A 14,911-nucleotide genomic window follows, 5' to 3' on the forward strand; every position below is an offset into this window, starting at 1 on the left:
GTATAAAATATAATCTAAGTGCATGTAGTAAGAAATGGGATATTTGAAATACTTTGATTAGATATTATAAGAAGCATGTACCATTGATCTTTAAATTAAAGGAGCAATAATAACATAATGATATAAGAGGTCATTTAGTTACACATAATAGAATAGGGTACCTTAAACAAGACACAAAAAGGAGCTTGTACTCTCAACATTAAAGGGATAATAATAATGTAACGGTATCAAAAGTCATGTAAGGGCACATAGTAAAATTAGGACATGTTAAATAATTAAATAAAACGTTAAAAGGGACATGAACTCTCAACATCAAAGGAACACTAATAATATAATGATATGAAAAAGTCATGTAAATGCATATAGTAAAAATTAGGGTATATTAAATAGTTAAACATGGTAAAAAGATATGTACTCTCAACATTAAATAAACGTTAATAATATAATGATATGAAAAGTCATGTAAGTGCACATGGTAAAATTAGGGTATATCAGATAATTAAATCAAACATGATAAAAAGGTATATACTAATGAATCAAGAGGTCATGAATGACAAAATAGATAAATATGATCAATATGGATAAGGGATGAGAACAAGATATTTAATGCCATGTAACACATGAAAAGATAGTAATTATGCATGGATGGAAGGAAATAAACTAGAGCATACTACATGCCAACATAAGTAAGAAAGGCATAATTTCCTACTCTTTTTCTAACGCCTCTTTTATTGCTTATGAGCTTGCCTCTTGTGTTTGTACACGGAATATTTGCGTAGAGGGAGAAAGGGAAGGATTAGTGTTTGAGAAGAGTGATCTTCTACCTATGGGTGTACCCCTATTTATATACTTTCAGTGGTGAGGTGGTTGCGATAATTTTAAATTCAAAAAAAGGGCGGTTATTAGATTCCTATCCATAATTCAAAATTCTAAACCCATCTCCTAACTGACTTTCAAAATTCGAATTTGATTTTGTTTCTAGAATGGGTGAAGGGAGGTTGTTACAGGTTTCGTTGTGTCCTGGCCGCTGCTTCAAAATCTCTTTGGTACTGTGCGACGTCTCTGACTTGGCGCACCTCTAATAGCGGAGCCATTGGGTTAAGAGCTGCTTCGAGTTGGAACCTCTTTAGAAGGTCTTGCTTGAACCTCATCCAGGTATGAAAAGGAGTGTGTTCTTCCCACCATTCGAACCAGGTGAGGGCCTCCCCTTCCAAAGCCATTGTTGCAAAATACAGCCTTTGCGCCGGAACTACTCCGATTACCCTGAAGTAGCGTTCCATTCTCACCAACCAGCCATTCGGATCTTCCTCCGAGAATACCGGTAAGTCAAGCTTTCGAATTGGTTCGAATCTCCTCTGCCCTTTGTCTCCTGCACCGTTCCCTTCTACCCTCTCGTCCTCTTGCTCGTTCCTTCCACCGTCATTTCCTCTTCCGGTGTCGTTTGCACCAGCGCCTCCACCTTGGTGCTGTTGAGGTAGCCACTCCCTCATTTGTCTCAACATATTTGCTGAGAATGCCTCCAAGGATCGTTGTTGAGCTTCCTGTAACTCCTCAATCCGTTTCTCTACCGCATCCAACCTTGACTCCATAGCAGCTCACGTGGACACCATGCACAGAACACCCAGAACCGGTGCTCTGATACCAGTTGTTAAAACTGATACCAACAGAATGCTCCCACAGCACTCGGTAAAACAAAAACAAACTGAACAGGTTACCCTTTAGGCAAAATACTCTCAGCTGGAATTTATTGAATGAAAATGCAGAAATTACAATAGAATAGAGAAATGATAGCAGAGGAATTTTAAGAGTCCTCTTCTCTCCTAGCCTAGGCCTTTCCTAGTCTTTTCCTATCTCAATACCTATTTTGTTCCTTTTTTTATTGCCTTACCCTCTCGAAATCTTTACAATCATGCAGTTCCCTGATTCTCCTCTGATTGATTCAATCAGTTATTGCTTCCTAAAATCATGCAGTCCCTGATTATTCTATAACTGATTCAATCAGTTATTGCTTCCTAAAATAAATCAGTTATTTAAATAAGTTATTTCTCACTTTCCTTTATTATTTCGTCTAGAATAATTATAAGGTAAAGGGATTATTATCTTCCTTTTTTAGCTGCCTGCACTGCATTCTCCTCAGGGTATGTAACAGAAACTTTAATTTTATTAAAAAAGAAAGACACAAGAGGCAGTGATCTTGGTATCTTGAGTTCTTGACAATACATACACATGAGAGTTAGTTACCTACATCCGATTTTCATCGTGCTAAAACGTTTGGCTATTAAATAGTTTTAGTAACAAATATATTTTAAAATATTTTTAATAATTATTAAATAATTTTTTAATTTTATTTATTAATTGATTATTTATACATTATCCTCTATTTTATAAATTATTATTTTGTTATTCATCATTTATCTTATTTTCACAATTCTATTGTTAACAATTTGATGTTCTATAAAATTCTATCTATAATCTATTTTTCAATTTTATTTTGATCTTGAAATTTTAATTTTATATTTTTCAATCTTAAGATTAATAATTTTATAATTTATTATCAATCTCTTTCTCAATTGCTAAATTCTATAATTATAATCGTTTATAAATTTTCTTTCACTGTGATTATCAATTTGTCGAATGATCATCGTTTATCAATTTACTTAAATAAATAGAATGGGAGATTTCTTTACCTAAATGTGCAAAACTGTTTGTTGTTACGTGGATGTGCAAAACTCTATTAATATGTAATCCGTGGCAACCCATCACGATTTCAAAACATGCATAAACCGTGGCAGGTCCCAGCGGTTTTGGGGCAAAATTTTTTGAGTGTAAACCGTGGTAGGTCACCACGGTTTATGAAGGAAATATGGCAAGCATAAACCGTGGAGAGTCACCACGGTTTATGAGGAAAGTTGGTTGCACATAAAATCCCTGTGGGTTACCACGGTTTTTGTAGGTTAAATAATGGCCAGAAAACCTGGTAGGTTTCCACGGTTTACTATGACGGGAAGTCTATATATATGTGGGTGATTCAAGCTCCATAAGAGATCATTCTCACAATGGCTAGTGAGGAAGATAGTTTTCTTACCCTGGTGCATTGCTCTGAGAAAATAAAAAAAAAAAAGCAAAAGCCAAGGTGTGAAGTTCACCTACAGAGAACCACTAAGTATTTTTATCAGTTCGTCGATGAGTTTGTCAGATTTGAAGAACAGCATCTTGGAGAAGCTTGGCGTGTTGGGTAGCAAGTGGGTGAAGAAACTATTCTACAAGATTCTCATGGCGGTTGTCTCGACCGGTGTTCAGTATGAAACCTTTGCGGTTAAGGCTGATGAAGATATTAGGGTGAGTTTTCCGGAGATCAGAATCCATAAGTTGTTCGCAAAGTTGGAGGTTGGTGTCGATAGTTCTGGGGCATCCGCTCCAGTTCCTTGCCCAGCTTCCGCGGGTGGTGCATCTAGTTCGATGCCTGCGGTCAGACCGTATCTTCTGTCGGTTCAATCACCTTCGTTTGCGGCTGATTTAGACCGAACGGAGGTTGTTGGTTCTGTACCTTTGGAGAATGCAGCAGTCATTGAGCCTCCCAACGTTGTGGGCACCGGTGGTGGCCTCGTACCTTATATCGAAGACTTTGGTGGACCTGATCAAGTAGAGAATGCAATGCGTGACGATGAGTCTGACCAGGAGTCTGTTCATATCGATGGTGACAGCGACGATGACACAGGTGGCGATCCACATGCGCAGCATCGGCCTTCAAGTTCTGGTTCTCATCTGTACCCTCCACACTTCTCCACACTAAACTTGGAAGCTCTTGGTCAACAGGAAGACAGTGGTAACAGAGTGGGGAGATCTTCTACAGAATTTGAGATTGGGCAATCATTCCAGAGTAAAGATGAAGCTGTGCTGAGTGTAAAGGACTATAGCATCTGGCGAGGTGTTGAGTACAGAGTCATCGAATCGGATCATTTGAAGTATCATGGAAAATGCAAGGAATTCGGCAAAGGTTGTACTTGGTTGATTCGTGTAGCGCTTCGTGCACGAAAGGGGACTTGGGAGGTTAGGAGGTACAACGGGCCACACACATGCCTCGCAACTTCTGTTTCAAGTGATCACCGTCAGCCGGATTATCACGTTATATGTGCGAGGATTCTTCCTATGGTTAGGGCGGATGCTGCGGTTACGGTAAAGGTACTTCAACAAGCGACAGAAGCTGATTACGGTAAACTAACTAGCATGCTCAATACATAAACTGACTAGCATGATCAATACATAAACTAACAAAGTCCCTACCGGACAGGAACATATAACATAACTAATCAGAATCTTCAATGGTGTCACTGTCATCATCGTCGAACTGGCCAAGCAAGTGACCTCCGGTGCCACACAAAGGAGGACGCCTCACCCGCCTAGGTCTGTGATCTGCCGCTGGTGCTGAGGGGTGTGCGGGAACCGCGCTGAAAGCAGAGGCAGGTGTCCCTCCTAACGCAAACCATGGGTCAGACGGCGATACTGCCGGCTCGTTGAGGTCAACTGCCAACTGAGCCTGAACATCGTCACTCCGTGGCTGCTGAGCAGCAAACTGGGCATGCTCCTCAGGCATCTGTGGTCTATAATGGGTATCATCATCATCCCTAAGCATGTCAGCTATATCTCTGTAGAACTCGGACTCAGTAACAGGATCACCAATGTCCATCCCGACAGCCGCGGTAGTAAACTCAGCAAAACCATATGGGCTCACGTTCCCAAACAGCTGAGAGCTAGAACCCACGTCGAACGTCGGCTGATCCATAGCTGATGCTGATCCAACTACATCCTCAGCGGGCACGTGACCAGTGCCGTCCCCCTGCTCGGATGGTCCTCTGTCAGGCGCACCTCGACGGTTAGGCCGCGCAGGTGGCCGTCTGCCTCTACGTCGAGGAACACGGTAGTCCACTGCATCCCCAGCCTCAGCTCCAGGAACGTCCTGCTCCAAACGGTCGGCAAACTCCCTCCACTCGCGATCGGTGGTCCGGGTCCCTATACGGCGACGCCGATCGACTCGTCTGTTATCTGGTCTGTCATAAACATGCACTCTAGGAGGTGCCTGGAACGACCCTCTGTGACGCGCCTCCTCAGTCAACACAATCGGCATCGGATCCTGAAATGTTACATCTGGGGATAGGAACCTGTGCGCCACACGGCACCACAACTCCAGGTAATCTGCTGATGGACCGGGGTCGAGGACTTGATCGACCCATATGACTGACTGAAGCCTGTTCTCCCAAAGCTGGTGCCACTCCTGATAATATGTAGGAAACCACTGGTCCCCACCCCTACCATCCTTCGCATGTAGCCAATCTATGTTCAGAGCTCCATCTGGGAGATGCTGAACACCGCCGAACTGGGGTAGAACCCTATCGACCTGGTGCCACTCGATCGCAGCAAAATATATCAGGCTAGTGACGGTCGTCCATAGCCGTCGGTGCTCGTCAGCTAGTATCTCCGGATGAATAACAGCAGCAACATCAGCAGAAGAATAAGGCTCCCACACAAACTGCATAGAAACAGTATGAGTTTGATGAGGCAGTGACATGTAAGAAAAACTAGTACAACTATCAGTAATAAATAAATCACTCACATCGTGGACACGCAGTCGATCCAGTGCAAGGCGTGCGGAAACTAATCTCTGTGCCCCTGCATCGTTCCTCGGCACAAACTCGGCCCACCTACAATTTAAATTGAAATGATGTCAAAACAAACCATAACACATGCTGTTTTTACAATTTATGAACGGAAATTTTTAAACCATACCTGGAAGCAAGCGGAAACCCGAACCGGTCAAAACCAGTGGGCCTCAGAGTGGGAAATCTCCAGAAAATCCAAAACTGTAGTAGCTGTAGCGGCCCAGCCAAGTTAACGACGTTCCTGTTTGTACCACGACAAAGACACCTATACAACCAGGCTAGTGCAGCGGAGCCCCAACTATATCTGCCCAAGTCGTCCAATGATGCCAAATAAGGCAACCAGCGAAGGTTTACCCTGTTTGCATTCTTGTCCGCAAACAGCTGAGACGACAACAGCATCAGGATATAAGCGCGTGCGTATACACGCACGGTCTCATCAGTAGCATCTGCAGGGAGAACCCGGAACCTCTCGTGGAACCATGTGTAGCACACTGTCATCTGCTTGACTTTACTCTGTGGAGGTAACTCCCCGAACAACTCCTGAAACCACACCCATGCTGGTCTACCGTGTTCCATCAGATTCTCAAACTCAGTCAAGCACCCACTAACGGGCACACCATCAATCGGCAAACCCAGCTGATACGCAACATCCTGTAAAGTAATGGTGCACTCACCAAACGGCATATGGAACGTGTGGGTCTCCGGACGCCACCGCTCAATAAATGCGCTAAGGAGAGACTCATCAACCCAGAACCACTGACTGTTTAGCCTAGCAAGATGATACAAGCCCGGTATAATCCGGTCATGTAAGGGCATATTCTGCTGCCGCCTAACGGCGGTAATAACCCTACTAGGCTGCAAAACGTGGGTAACAAAATCCCTTAACATACAACCATTACAAACAACACCAAACATAATTTTCGTAAAAATTATTAGACTCGTCACATTAAATTCATTGATTCTCTTATTGTCTAATAAATAGTGAAGCTAAGAACACTATGCACTCATTACAACAAATTAACAATATAAATACAGAAAAAATTATCTTTCAATAAAATATTAATATTTATAATAAAATATTTTACAAAAATACTATTAACCACACTAAGAAGATAAATAAGCATAATAAAATATGCATTACTAACAATACCGATAATAATATTAACATTTGCGTAGACAATATTAATAAACGCCTCACATTCTGATTGACAATAACCATAATAATATCAATATTTATGTAAATAATATTAATCAGAATCACAATACAAATAAACATAATAAAATATTTTTACTAACAATATTCCTAATAATATCAATTGCTATATTAGAATTAATTTTAATAACAATAATAATAACAATAATAGTAACTAACCTCTTCCTCGATATATCCTGCCACGTGAGCGATGCCATTTAGTCGGTACAAGCGATCCTCATCCTCCATTGGCTCCACCACCCACTCCTCCTTCACACCTCCAAAGTTTTCCCAAATCCTCTCAACACTACAACAACTTCCTTTTTTTCCTTATGTCTCAAATGATCCGTCCTGCCTTCAGCGGATTACTTATATATGTACACACACATAAACCGCGGTGGGTTACCGGGTTTTATGTGCAACCAACTTTCCTCATAAACCGTGGTGATCTCCACGGTTTATGCTTGTCATATTTCCTTCATAAACCGTGGTGACCTACCACGGTTTACATTCAAAAATTTTTTCCCTTAAACCGCTGGGACCTACCATGGTTTATGCATGTTTTGAAACCGTGGTGGATTGCCACAGATTACATAGAAATGGAATTTTGCACATACATATAACAACAAACAGTTTTGCACATTCAGATAAAGAAATCTCTCATTCTATTTATTTAAGTAAATTGCCCTGAAAATCGCAATATGCAGCAAAACAATTGATTTTTCCATTGGAGTAATAGATTGGTCAGTGAATGGAAGTCCTTTTCCTTTTACACCATGCAAAAACGCAATCAATTTTTTCATTCAATTAATCAACTGGATAGAAAATGAAAATTCTTTTTTCTTTTGCAAGTTGCAGAAAAACAATCAATTTTTTTATTCAAGTAATCGATTGATTAAGTGAATAAAAATCTTTTTTTTTAACAACAATTTATTGTTTTATGAACAAAAATTAGTTTTTGTACAAGTCGGCCACTTTTATTACCTATCCAATTAATTGGCCGAAAAAAACAATTAATTATGTATCCTCAGAATCTATTCTTTTTATACAAACAACAACCAATTGATTGAAATTTTTTTCTAATTGATTAATTTTATACTAGACAAGTAATTTAGTGATTGCATGATATTTTTTAAATAATACTTCGTTCATCGTATGAGTTATTTTGTTTTAGTTGTTATATGACCTAGTTTACAGAATCAATTTTCTTTCAATGTCAGTTTTAACAATATGAGAATTTTTTTCAAAAAGTTTTAAAATATCATAAAGCAAAGCAAAAAAGCTTCAATTTGAGAACACCCTATTCTTCACAACCTTTTCTGCTTCGGTTACAGTCAGATGCCTGATCCCATTTTCCTTCAACCATCTCTTCCCCCCAGCAAGACATTCTTGCACTCGGTTTTCATTTAACTTCAACAACTTAAGACCTTCACTTGATTTTGGGAAAAAACCTTCTGGTCTCAAACACCAAGTCCTAAATACCCCAAATAAAACATCCATATCGCTGCTGAATCTTTCAACACCACCATTATGAAATTTTACACTACTTATAAGAATACCATTAAAAATCAATTGATCAATTCCAGCTGCCAAACTTCTCCATACCCCAACAAAATCCCTACTATTCAAAGCTTCTTCTACAACTGACATTTTGCTTTGCAAATAATCTAGGGCATCGATCAGTGTCTTGGACACAGTCCACCCTTCTTCAACCTTTTGCCATTGCCTCTTGTTCTTAATGTAATCTCGAGATCGAGCATCAAAACCTCTCAAAATAACTAGAGATATCCTTTCAACCCATTCTGTTCTAAAATCTTCCAACTTCTTGATCTCGTCATCCAAGATAACCCTACCAGAAACTTCGCCATTTCTATCTGCATTACTTGGCAACTCTGCTTTATCATCCAGATCCAGATCCATCTCAAGGAAAAAGACATCCTCAGACCATTCCCTTAATGCAGATTCAAAGTAATGGGCAGCATTGTTGGAAACTGCTACTTTAATTACAGCATCATCATCAGTTAAGGCAGTTAGTCCTTCAGCTTCTTGGCAACGGACAAGTATGGAATCAAAAAATTTTCTTATAATAGGTACACCTGCTAATCTGAGAAATTTGGACCTCAGAGTAACACTTGGTAATGATCTACATCGTTCAATAACAGCTGATAGATGGCGAAGAAATGCACTGGAAATTAGGGGAGACTTGAGATCATCAATACATGATGAGAGAACTGCAGCTTCAACTTTCTTTCTCCAATTATTCTCATCTTCAATCTCAGGTTTAAGCTTATCAAGGGCATCACCTAGCTCTATTTCTGCCCACAGGTCAAGCCAGTCTGGTCTATCACAAAATACAGACAGTGAAGAAATCCTCTGCAACATACCATTGCCATCAAAATATAGCAAAATTCCAGAACGCTCCACCAAAGACTTGATCTTTTTATCGAAAGCTATCATCAGGTCAATCAGATGCAGCCATGATATTCTAGCAGATGATTGAATACCTGTAACACTCTCCTCTTCTAGTTGACTAATATAACTAGGGAAAATTTCTTTTGCCAAGTATGTTGATAAGGAAGTAACCATTGCTGAAATCCATTCTTCTCTGCAACTATAGCCAACTACTTTTGCTTCATCAATCAAAGGCTGCAACATTTCATCCATTGAATCAACATAATCGCTTGTGATCTTATATACAAGCGTGAATATAAATTCTGGTTTATCAATCCATTTTGAGAAATGTCGCTGGGAAGCCAATGACAAGGGATTCGCAAGCTCTTCAATTACCCAAAGTGGTTGTAGCAGAGCAACCTCCCTATCATGGCCGTCAAGCTGCCTACATTTTCTTTGCCTTTGCAACTCTTGTAGGTTGCACAAAGCAAGAAAATTTCTAGAGTAATTGAGTCTAACATCTGCTTGCATACGCAGTAGAGGATTCAGTCCTTGATTTGCAGAAGCCAAAGAAGAAAGAGGTGGGGGCCATCCAAGGGAAGCAAGAAGTGCTCGATGATCAGCAATTGCCTGGGGTCTTAAGATAGCTAGAGCTCGATCTACTCTATGATCAGCTGCTGATAGAAGACGCTTCCACTGAGGTTGTGTCTTTGTAATTGAGGTCAATAGTCCTTCTGTTGTTTTTAGCGTGTTTATAGCAACCAGACGCATTTCCTGCAACATTTAGCAGACATCAACGATGTAATGATGCAATAGTTCCCAATGGATATTGGAGTCCATGATAAGAAAGATTTCTCACTTCTGAATTCTGACTAGAAGTCTTCCTCAGGTGTTTGTTCATGGTATGTGATACAGCATCTTCAATATCACCAATCAAAGTATCAAGTTTCAGCGCTGTTTCTGTAAGGAGCAGTATCAGAGTATTAATATACCAAAGAAAAGTTGCACTAGCAGTATACTGAAATAAGCAGCATTATTCAACAAGTATGACCAGTATGATATCTAAGAAGTCAGCCTAAGCAAACCAACATATATTTGAGAACCACAAATCCATTTCACAAAAGTAACCACAACACAAGTATTCCATCCAATTCATGCTCTTCTGACAGTGATAATTGAAAATCAAAAAATAATAATGATAACCAACCTGCATAAACACGAACATTCTCCAACCTCGCAACTTCCTTCGCCAAAGCTGCAAGTTCCTCTCTGAAACCCTTGCCATCACCCTCTTCGCCGCTTCCTCCATCTCCACCCAACAACAAACCAATTCAATTTCGAAAAATCCAAAACACCACAAAAACCCTACAGTTAAACCCAAATAAAAGAGAAAGATCAATGGAACGAACCTGGCACGGCGTTGGAAGAGCAAGTGGAGACAAGGGCACTGAGGCGGTCGTTGACGTCGCCCGAGAGCGAAGTGTAAGCTGAGAGACCCGCTCCGAGTCGGCGAGTGGACTCGTTCAGAGACTGATCCAACTCGGAGCACTGAGTCTGTAGCTCGGCGACGAGAGTCGAAGCTTCGGAGAGGGCATCTTTGGTGTGGAACTTGCCATCGAGGAAGGAGAGTGCGGAGGGAGAGAGGTGAGACGGTGCAGGCAGCGAGTCCATGAACAATGAAATCTCGAAGGTTCTAGAAGTTTCTTCGCGTGCAGTTGTTCTTCGCGTTCAATTCATCTATTTCTTTATTAAAAACAAAGATGACAAAATTTATTTCTTCTCTAATAATAGACCGATTATAATGAACAAATAGAAGTTCTGACAAACTTTTAACAAAATTTTCATTATAATTTCAATAAAGATTAACAAGGTTTTCAGCTCATCACAATTTTAGCAAGATTTCAGCACAATTTTAATAAAAAATTAATAATTTTTTTCCAAAAATTAACCCAGAAAAGAAGCACAGCAGTGAACTAATCATTCAATTATTTAATCAACATCAAGAATACACAGTTCAGAACAGGACAGGAGCATAGCTAACCATTCAATGATTCAAGTTATGGAAAGGAAAGAAAAGCTCTAAGATGGTTCAATCATCGCTAACAACCAGATATGCGTTCAATCTTGCCAGAATCAAGCAACAATTCAGCAATCATCAACCACAATTTCAGATCCAAAATCAGCAACAACAAACATTATATGATTGCAAATTAGTAATTACAATGGAGCAGCAACACAAATTCGGCAACAACAGAACCAACTGCAACAACTAAAAAATTTCATGCCAAAATTCAAAAATCAGAGATGCAGTAGAAGAAGTAATAGAACTGCACGTTGAGAGTTTAGATCTAAGGAATTCAATTGAGCAAAACGCAAACTCGCTCACTGTGGATCTGTTGCGCACGGCGGAGAGGAATCAGACACTTTGAGATTTCAGATTTGAGACTTTGAGGAGAGGAATCAGAGGATTGAGGCTACTGTTTTTCGAACAAAGCATCAACATAATTAAAAAAAAAGGAAGATCAGTGTCACTGAGCTGACCTTCGGCGAGCAGAGGGAAAACGAGAAAGACGGCAAGCAAAGGGCAGACGAAGACGGCGGCGATGAGACGAAGACGACGGCTACCACGACACGAAGCTGAGCGAGGGCTTTCTTTCTTTTTCTTTACTTTTTTTGAACTCTTCGTTTAGTTTAAACCGGTCGGTCCCGGTTCAGATTCGACCATCCGGTTCTCATCCAAATCGGCAGTTTGTTTCCGATTCACATCTGAGCGGTTTTTGCATATGAACCAAACCGTTATAAATACCAGTTGGCAGTTGGATCGATCTAACCAATTAATCCAGTCCAATTTTTAAAACCATGGTTATTTGCACACACACACACATATATGTATATATATATATATATATATATATATATATATATATATATATATATATATATCAACAAATGAGAGTTAAACCTCATTTTAGTTTTTAAGACTGATAAATTACACTGATTTAATTTCTAACTTTTTAATTGTTACAATTGGTCTTCTAGATTTAAAAAATGCATCAATATAAATTTTTTGTATATTTTTCGTGTCAATCTCAATGTCTGACGTGGCTCAAACTTTTCCATGACATATTAAAATGACGTCGTATGTGTTTTGGTACTAAAGAATGCATTAGATAGCGTTGTTTGAGGGTTTGAACAATTAATATTATTAAAAAAAGGAGAGGTATAACGTTTTAATATTATTTAAACTCTAAAACAATGTCGTTTAATGTTTTTTTAGCTCCAAAATGCGTATAATGTCATTTTAATATGTTCAACATGCCTAAGGGCTTGTTTGGGTGAGCTTTTAAGAAAAGACATTTTTTGAGTTGTCTTTTTTTAAAAGATCTTATAGAGAAGTAAAAGTAATTTTATTTTTGGATATCTCATATAAAAAGATCTTTTTATCTATCAATTATGTTTGGGTATAACAATATAAAAGTATTTTTTTATTTATTTATTACATGAAAAATATCTTTTTTTAAAAAAAAAGATCTTTTAAAAAAAGATGTAAATTACAGCTTCTCAAAAAGATCTTTTTTTTATTTTACTAGTGCTTTTACTTTTACTACTAAAAATTTGTCAAACACATTAAAAAATAAAAAATCTTTTTTTAACAAAATAATGACACCCAAACATGCACTAAGACTTGAATCACATTACTAACAATATGTCGGACAATATACAAGGATTACATTAATACATTTTTTTCAATCTGGATAACGAAAGTAGGGTTTAAGTCCAACAAATGAACTTCCACTCACATAGAATGTATCCTATAATAACAGAGCCACTTGCCCACTCATATCATTGTCGTGCTTTAGCCCCGGCTATTCTACTAGTAATATATACTTATCACTATCGATATTTGACTCAGACACAATTCCTTAGATATCTCAAATCTCTCGGGGACTATATATATTTTTAGCATAAGTTAGTATTTATCATTTGCCATTAAATATACTTTATATTATGTTTAATTTTATAATTTTCTTTTTGTTTTTTCTAGTGTTACTTTGCTTCATGCTCTACACGCCTATGACATGTTTGTTAGATTGCCTAACAGAAAATGGTGTTCTTGAGCTGGGGTCGACCATCTCCACAAGACCAAAAGGCTTGCATCAAAAAGTAAATAATCTCTCTTAAAGGAGAACGTTTAACTTTTAACCCATTTTCAGGTCCATTTTTTCACTGATTATATCTAATATATGTGTTGTGTGTGTATATTTACAAGTACCACCTTCTTAACAGGTCAGGTACTTTCAACTATGATATTAAATATAAAGGGGCTACTGCTAAATCATTGTCTTCCCTTGAACAAAATGAAGGGTTGTCCAAAGATGGGTTTTTACTTAACAACAAACGAGTTCTGTTAGGTTCTGGTGTTGAGACTTTTGAGAAGAGCAAGGCTGCCCTCAAAAGTTGGAGGTATTTTTACATGTGTATGTGCGTGTGTGCGAGCCATTGTTTTAAATTGGGTGACTACTCACATGAAGTTGCCTTTATGCGAAGATGATAGTTGAGAACCGTTAGATGACAATTTAGTTAAACATGTTAAATCATCTAACCGTTCTCGCCTATTGTAACACGAAAGATAACTTCATCTGAGTGGTTCTCTTTAAAACCATGATATATGCTCTAGCTTGATCATTGATCATCATGTTTTCTTCATTTTGTGGTGTATGAATGAATGTACATAGTGATTTTTCTTAATGTGAGGTAAAATTGATTGTAGTCATTTGGGGTTGGATTGGGCATTTGTTGATCCAAAGACAACAATTAAAGAAGGAGAGAAGTTTTGTGTTTGTGTGAAGGAGTTGCTGCCATGGGTGATGATGCCTCTTCAGGTTGTGTATGTTAATGAAAGTAGAAAGAGAAAAGGTGTAGCATCCTTTGGTTTTGGAAGTGGAACTCTTCATGGTCACTTACTGGTTAGTGCTTTTTCTATTTTCCTCATCAGTAGATTTATTTATGCATCTGTTTGGTGAAACAATAAGGTTAAAGCTTTCTTGTACTCTTCATTATTCGTTTTTCACCATAAGGTTACCTATTTATGCTTTTTCAAGTCAAAATTGTCATTATACCACTTTATATGGATATATATTTAACTCGTCTATACGATTATTTTGTCTTACACCTAAATTCAAAGTTTAAATTGTTAAATAGAAATGCATAAATAGTTATACATATAACACGTTTCAACCGATAAATTTGTGGCGACTACAGGCAGGAGAAGAGCGATTCTCGGTGGAGATAGACGAGAAGAATGAAGTGTGGTATGAAGTACTTTCTTTCTCGAAGCCTGCACATGCCTTATCAGTTCTTGCACTCCCATATGTCAAGCTTAGACAAAATTATTTTGCTCATGAATCTGCCAAACTAATGCAGAACCATGTTACTACTACTTCAAAATAGTCGCAACTATTAACATCACACAAAGGGATTTGAAAGTTTTGACATACATTTTATTGCTGGAAATCCATCAGAGAAATTGATTACATTATGATTCCATGGATTCTTAAACTTGGGATCAAAATTATTGTTGATAGCAATGAAATGATGGTTTCAATAAAAGCAATGGAAACTCTAAACAAATTTTCACTATACTAGATGAATTATTTCATTTCTTTCTACT

General features: G+C 38.4%; 3 protein-coding genes across 6 annotated transcripts; 1 reads left to right on the forward strand and 2 right to left on the reverse strand.

Annotated features, from left to right (window-relative positions):
- Positions 1 to 4,200: 4,200 nt before the first annotated feature.
- On the reverse strand, positions 4,201 to 10,014 carry LOC140184744 (serine/threonine-protein phosphatase 7 long form homolog). Its single transcript, XM_072237631.1, has 3 exons — positions 5,785 to 10,014; positions 5,612 to 5,699; positions 4,201 to 5,527 (listed from the first exon to the last, which is right to left on the reverse strand). Exons 1-3 carry the CDS (start codon positions 6,570 to 6,572, stop codon positions 4,307 to 4,309), a joined length of 2,097 nt encoding a protein of 698 aa, XP_072093732.1. The 5' UTR covers positions 6,573 to 10,014; the 3' UTR covers positions 4,201 to 4,306.
- On the reverse strand, positions 8,040 to 12,109 carry LOC112796969 (RINT1-like protein MAG2). 2 transcript variants are annotated; one of them, XM_025839682.3, is made up of 5 exons: positions 11,627 to 12,109; positions 10,650 to 10,983; positions 10,448 to 10,549; positions 10,100 to 10,200; positions 8,040 to 10,014 (listed from the first exon to the last, which is right to left on the reverse strand). In XM_025839682.3, exons 2-5 carry the CDS (start codon positions 10,909 to 10,911, stop codon positions 8,134 to 8,136), a joined length of 2,346 nt encoding a protein of 781 aa, XP_025695467.1. In that variant the 5' UTR covers positions 10,912 to 10,983; positions 11,627 to 12,109; the 3' UTR covers positions 8,040 to 8,133. The 2 variants fall into 2 exon arrangements, with proteins under 2 accessions (XP_025695467.1, XP_025695458.1); XM_025839673.2 differs by having other exon boundaries at positions 11,782 to 12,101.
- Positions 12,110 to 13,069: 960 nt separating this feature from the next.
- LOC112796981 (UPF0548 protein At2g17695) lies at positions 13,070 to 14,880 on the forward strand. 3 transcript variants are annotated; one of them, XM_025839699.3, is made up of 5 exons: positions 13,070 to 13,209; positions 13,331 to 13,404; positions 13,528 to 13,704; positions 14,012 to 14,207; positions 14,503 to 14,880. In XM_025839699.3, the coding sequence occupies exons 2-5, from the start codon at positions 13,346 to 13,348 to the stop codon at positions 14,689 to 14,691; spliced, it is 621 nt and encodes a 206-aa protein (XP_025695484.1). In that variant the 5' UTR covers positions 13,070 to 13,209; positions 13,331 to 13,345; the 3' UTR covers positions 14,692 to 14,880. The 3 variants fall into 3 exon arrangements, with proteins under 3 accessions (XP_025695484.1, XP_072093748.1, XP_072093750.1); XM_072237647.1 differs by having other exon boundaries at positions 13,072 to 13,209; positions 13,286 to 13,404; XM_072237649.1 differs by having other exon boundaries at positions 13,081 to 13,209; positions 13,343 to 13,404.
- The last annotated feature ends 31 nt before the right edge of the window (positions 14,881 to 14,911 follow it).

The sequence above is a fragment of the Arachis hypogaea genome, chromosome 1 (genome assembly GCF_003086295.3).
Source record: "Arachis hypogaea cultivar Tifrunner chromosome 1, arahy.Tifrunner.gnm2.J5K5, whole genome shotgun sequence".
NCBI classification, from domain to species: domain Eukaryota; kingdom Viridiplantae; phylum Streptophyta; class Magnoliopsida; order Fabales; family Fabaceae; genus Arachis; species Arachis hypogaea.

Bases quoted from the DNA above. Each gene is read 5' to 3' on its own strand.
- LOC112796969 (XM_025839682.3), bottom strand. From the start codon at position 10,911: ATGGACTCGCTGCCTGCACCGTCTCACCTCTCTCCCTCCGCACTCTCC. The intron at 10,201-10,447 runs GTTGGTTATCAT...TGCTCCTTACAG, and splicing joins GAATGTTCGTGTTTATGCAG to AAACAGCGCTGAAACTTGAT. The intron at 10,015-10,099 runs GTGAGAAATCTT...TAAATGTTGCAG, and splicing joins CTTCTAGTCAGAATTCAGAA to GAAATGCGTCTGGTTGCTAT.
- LOC112796981 (XM_025839699.3), top strand. From the start codon at position 13,346: ATGGTGTTCTTGAGCTGGGGTCGACCATCTCCACAAGACCAAAAGGCT. The intron at 13,405-13,527 runs GTAAATAATCTC...CCTTCTTAACAG, and splicing joins CAAAAGGCTTGCATCAAAAA to GTCAGGTACTTTCAACTATG. The intron at 14,208-14,502 runs GTTAGTGCTTTT...TGGCGACTACAG, and splicing joins CTCTTCATGGTCACTTACTG to GCAGGAGAAGAGCGATTCTC.
- LOC140184744 (XM_072237631.1), bottom strand. From the start codon at position 6,572: ATGTTTGGTGTTGTTTGTAATGGTTGTATGTTAAGGGATTTTGTTACC. The intron at 5,700-5,784 runs GTATGGTTTAAA...TTTAAATTGTAG, and splicing joins GGGTTTCCGCTTGCTTCCAG to GTGGGCCGAGTTTGTGCCGA. The intron at 5,528-5,611 runs GTGAGTGATTTA...GTTTCTATGCAG, and splicing joins ATCGACTGCGTGTCCACGAT to TTTGTGTGGGAGCCTTATTC.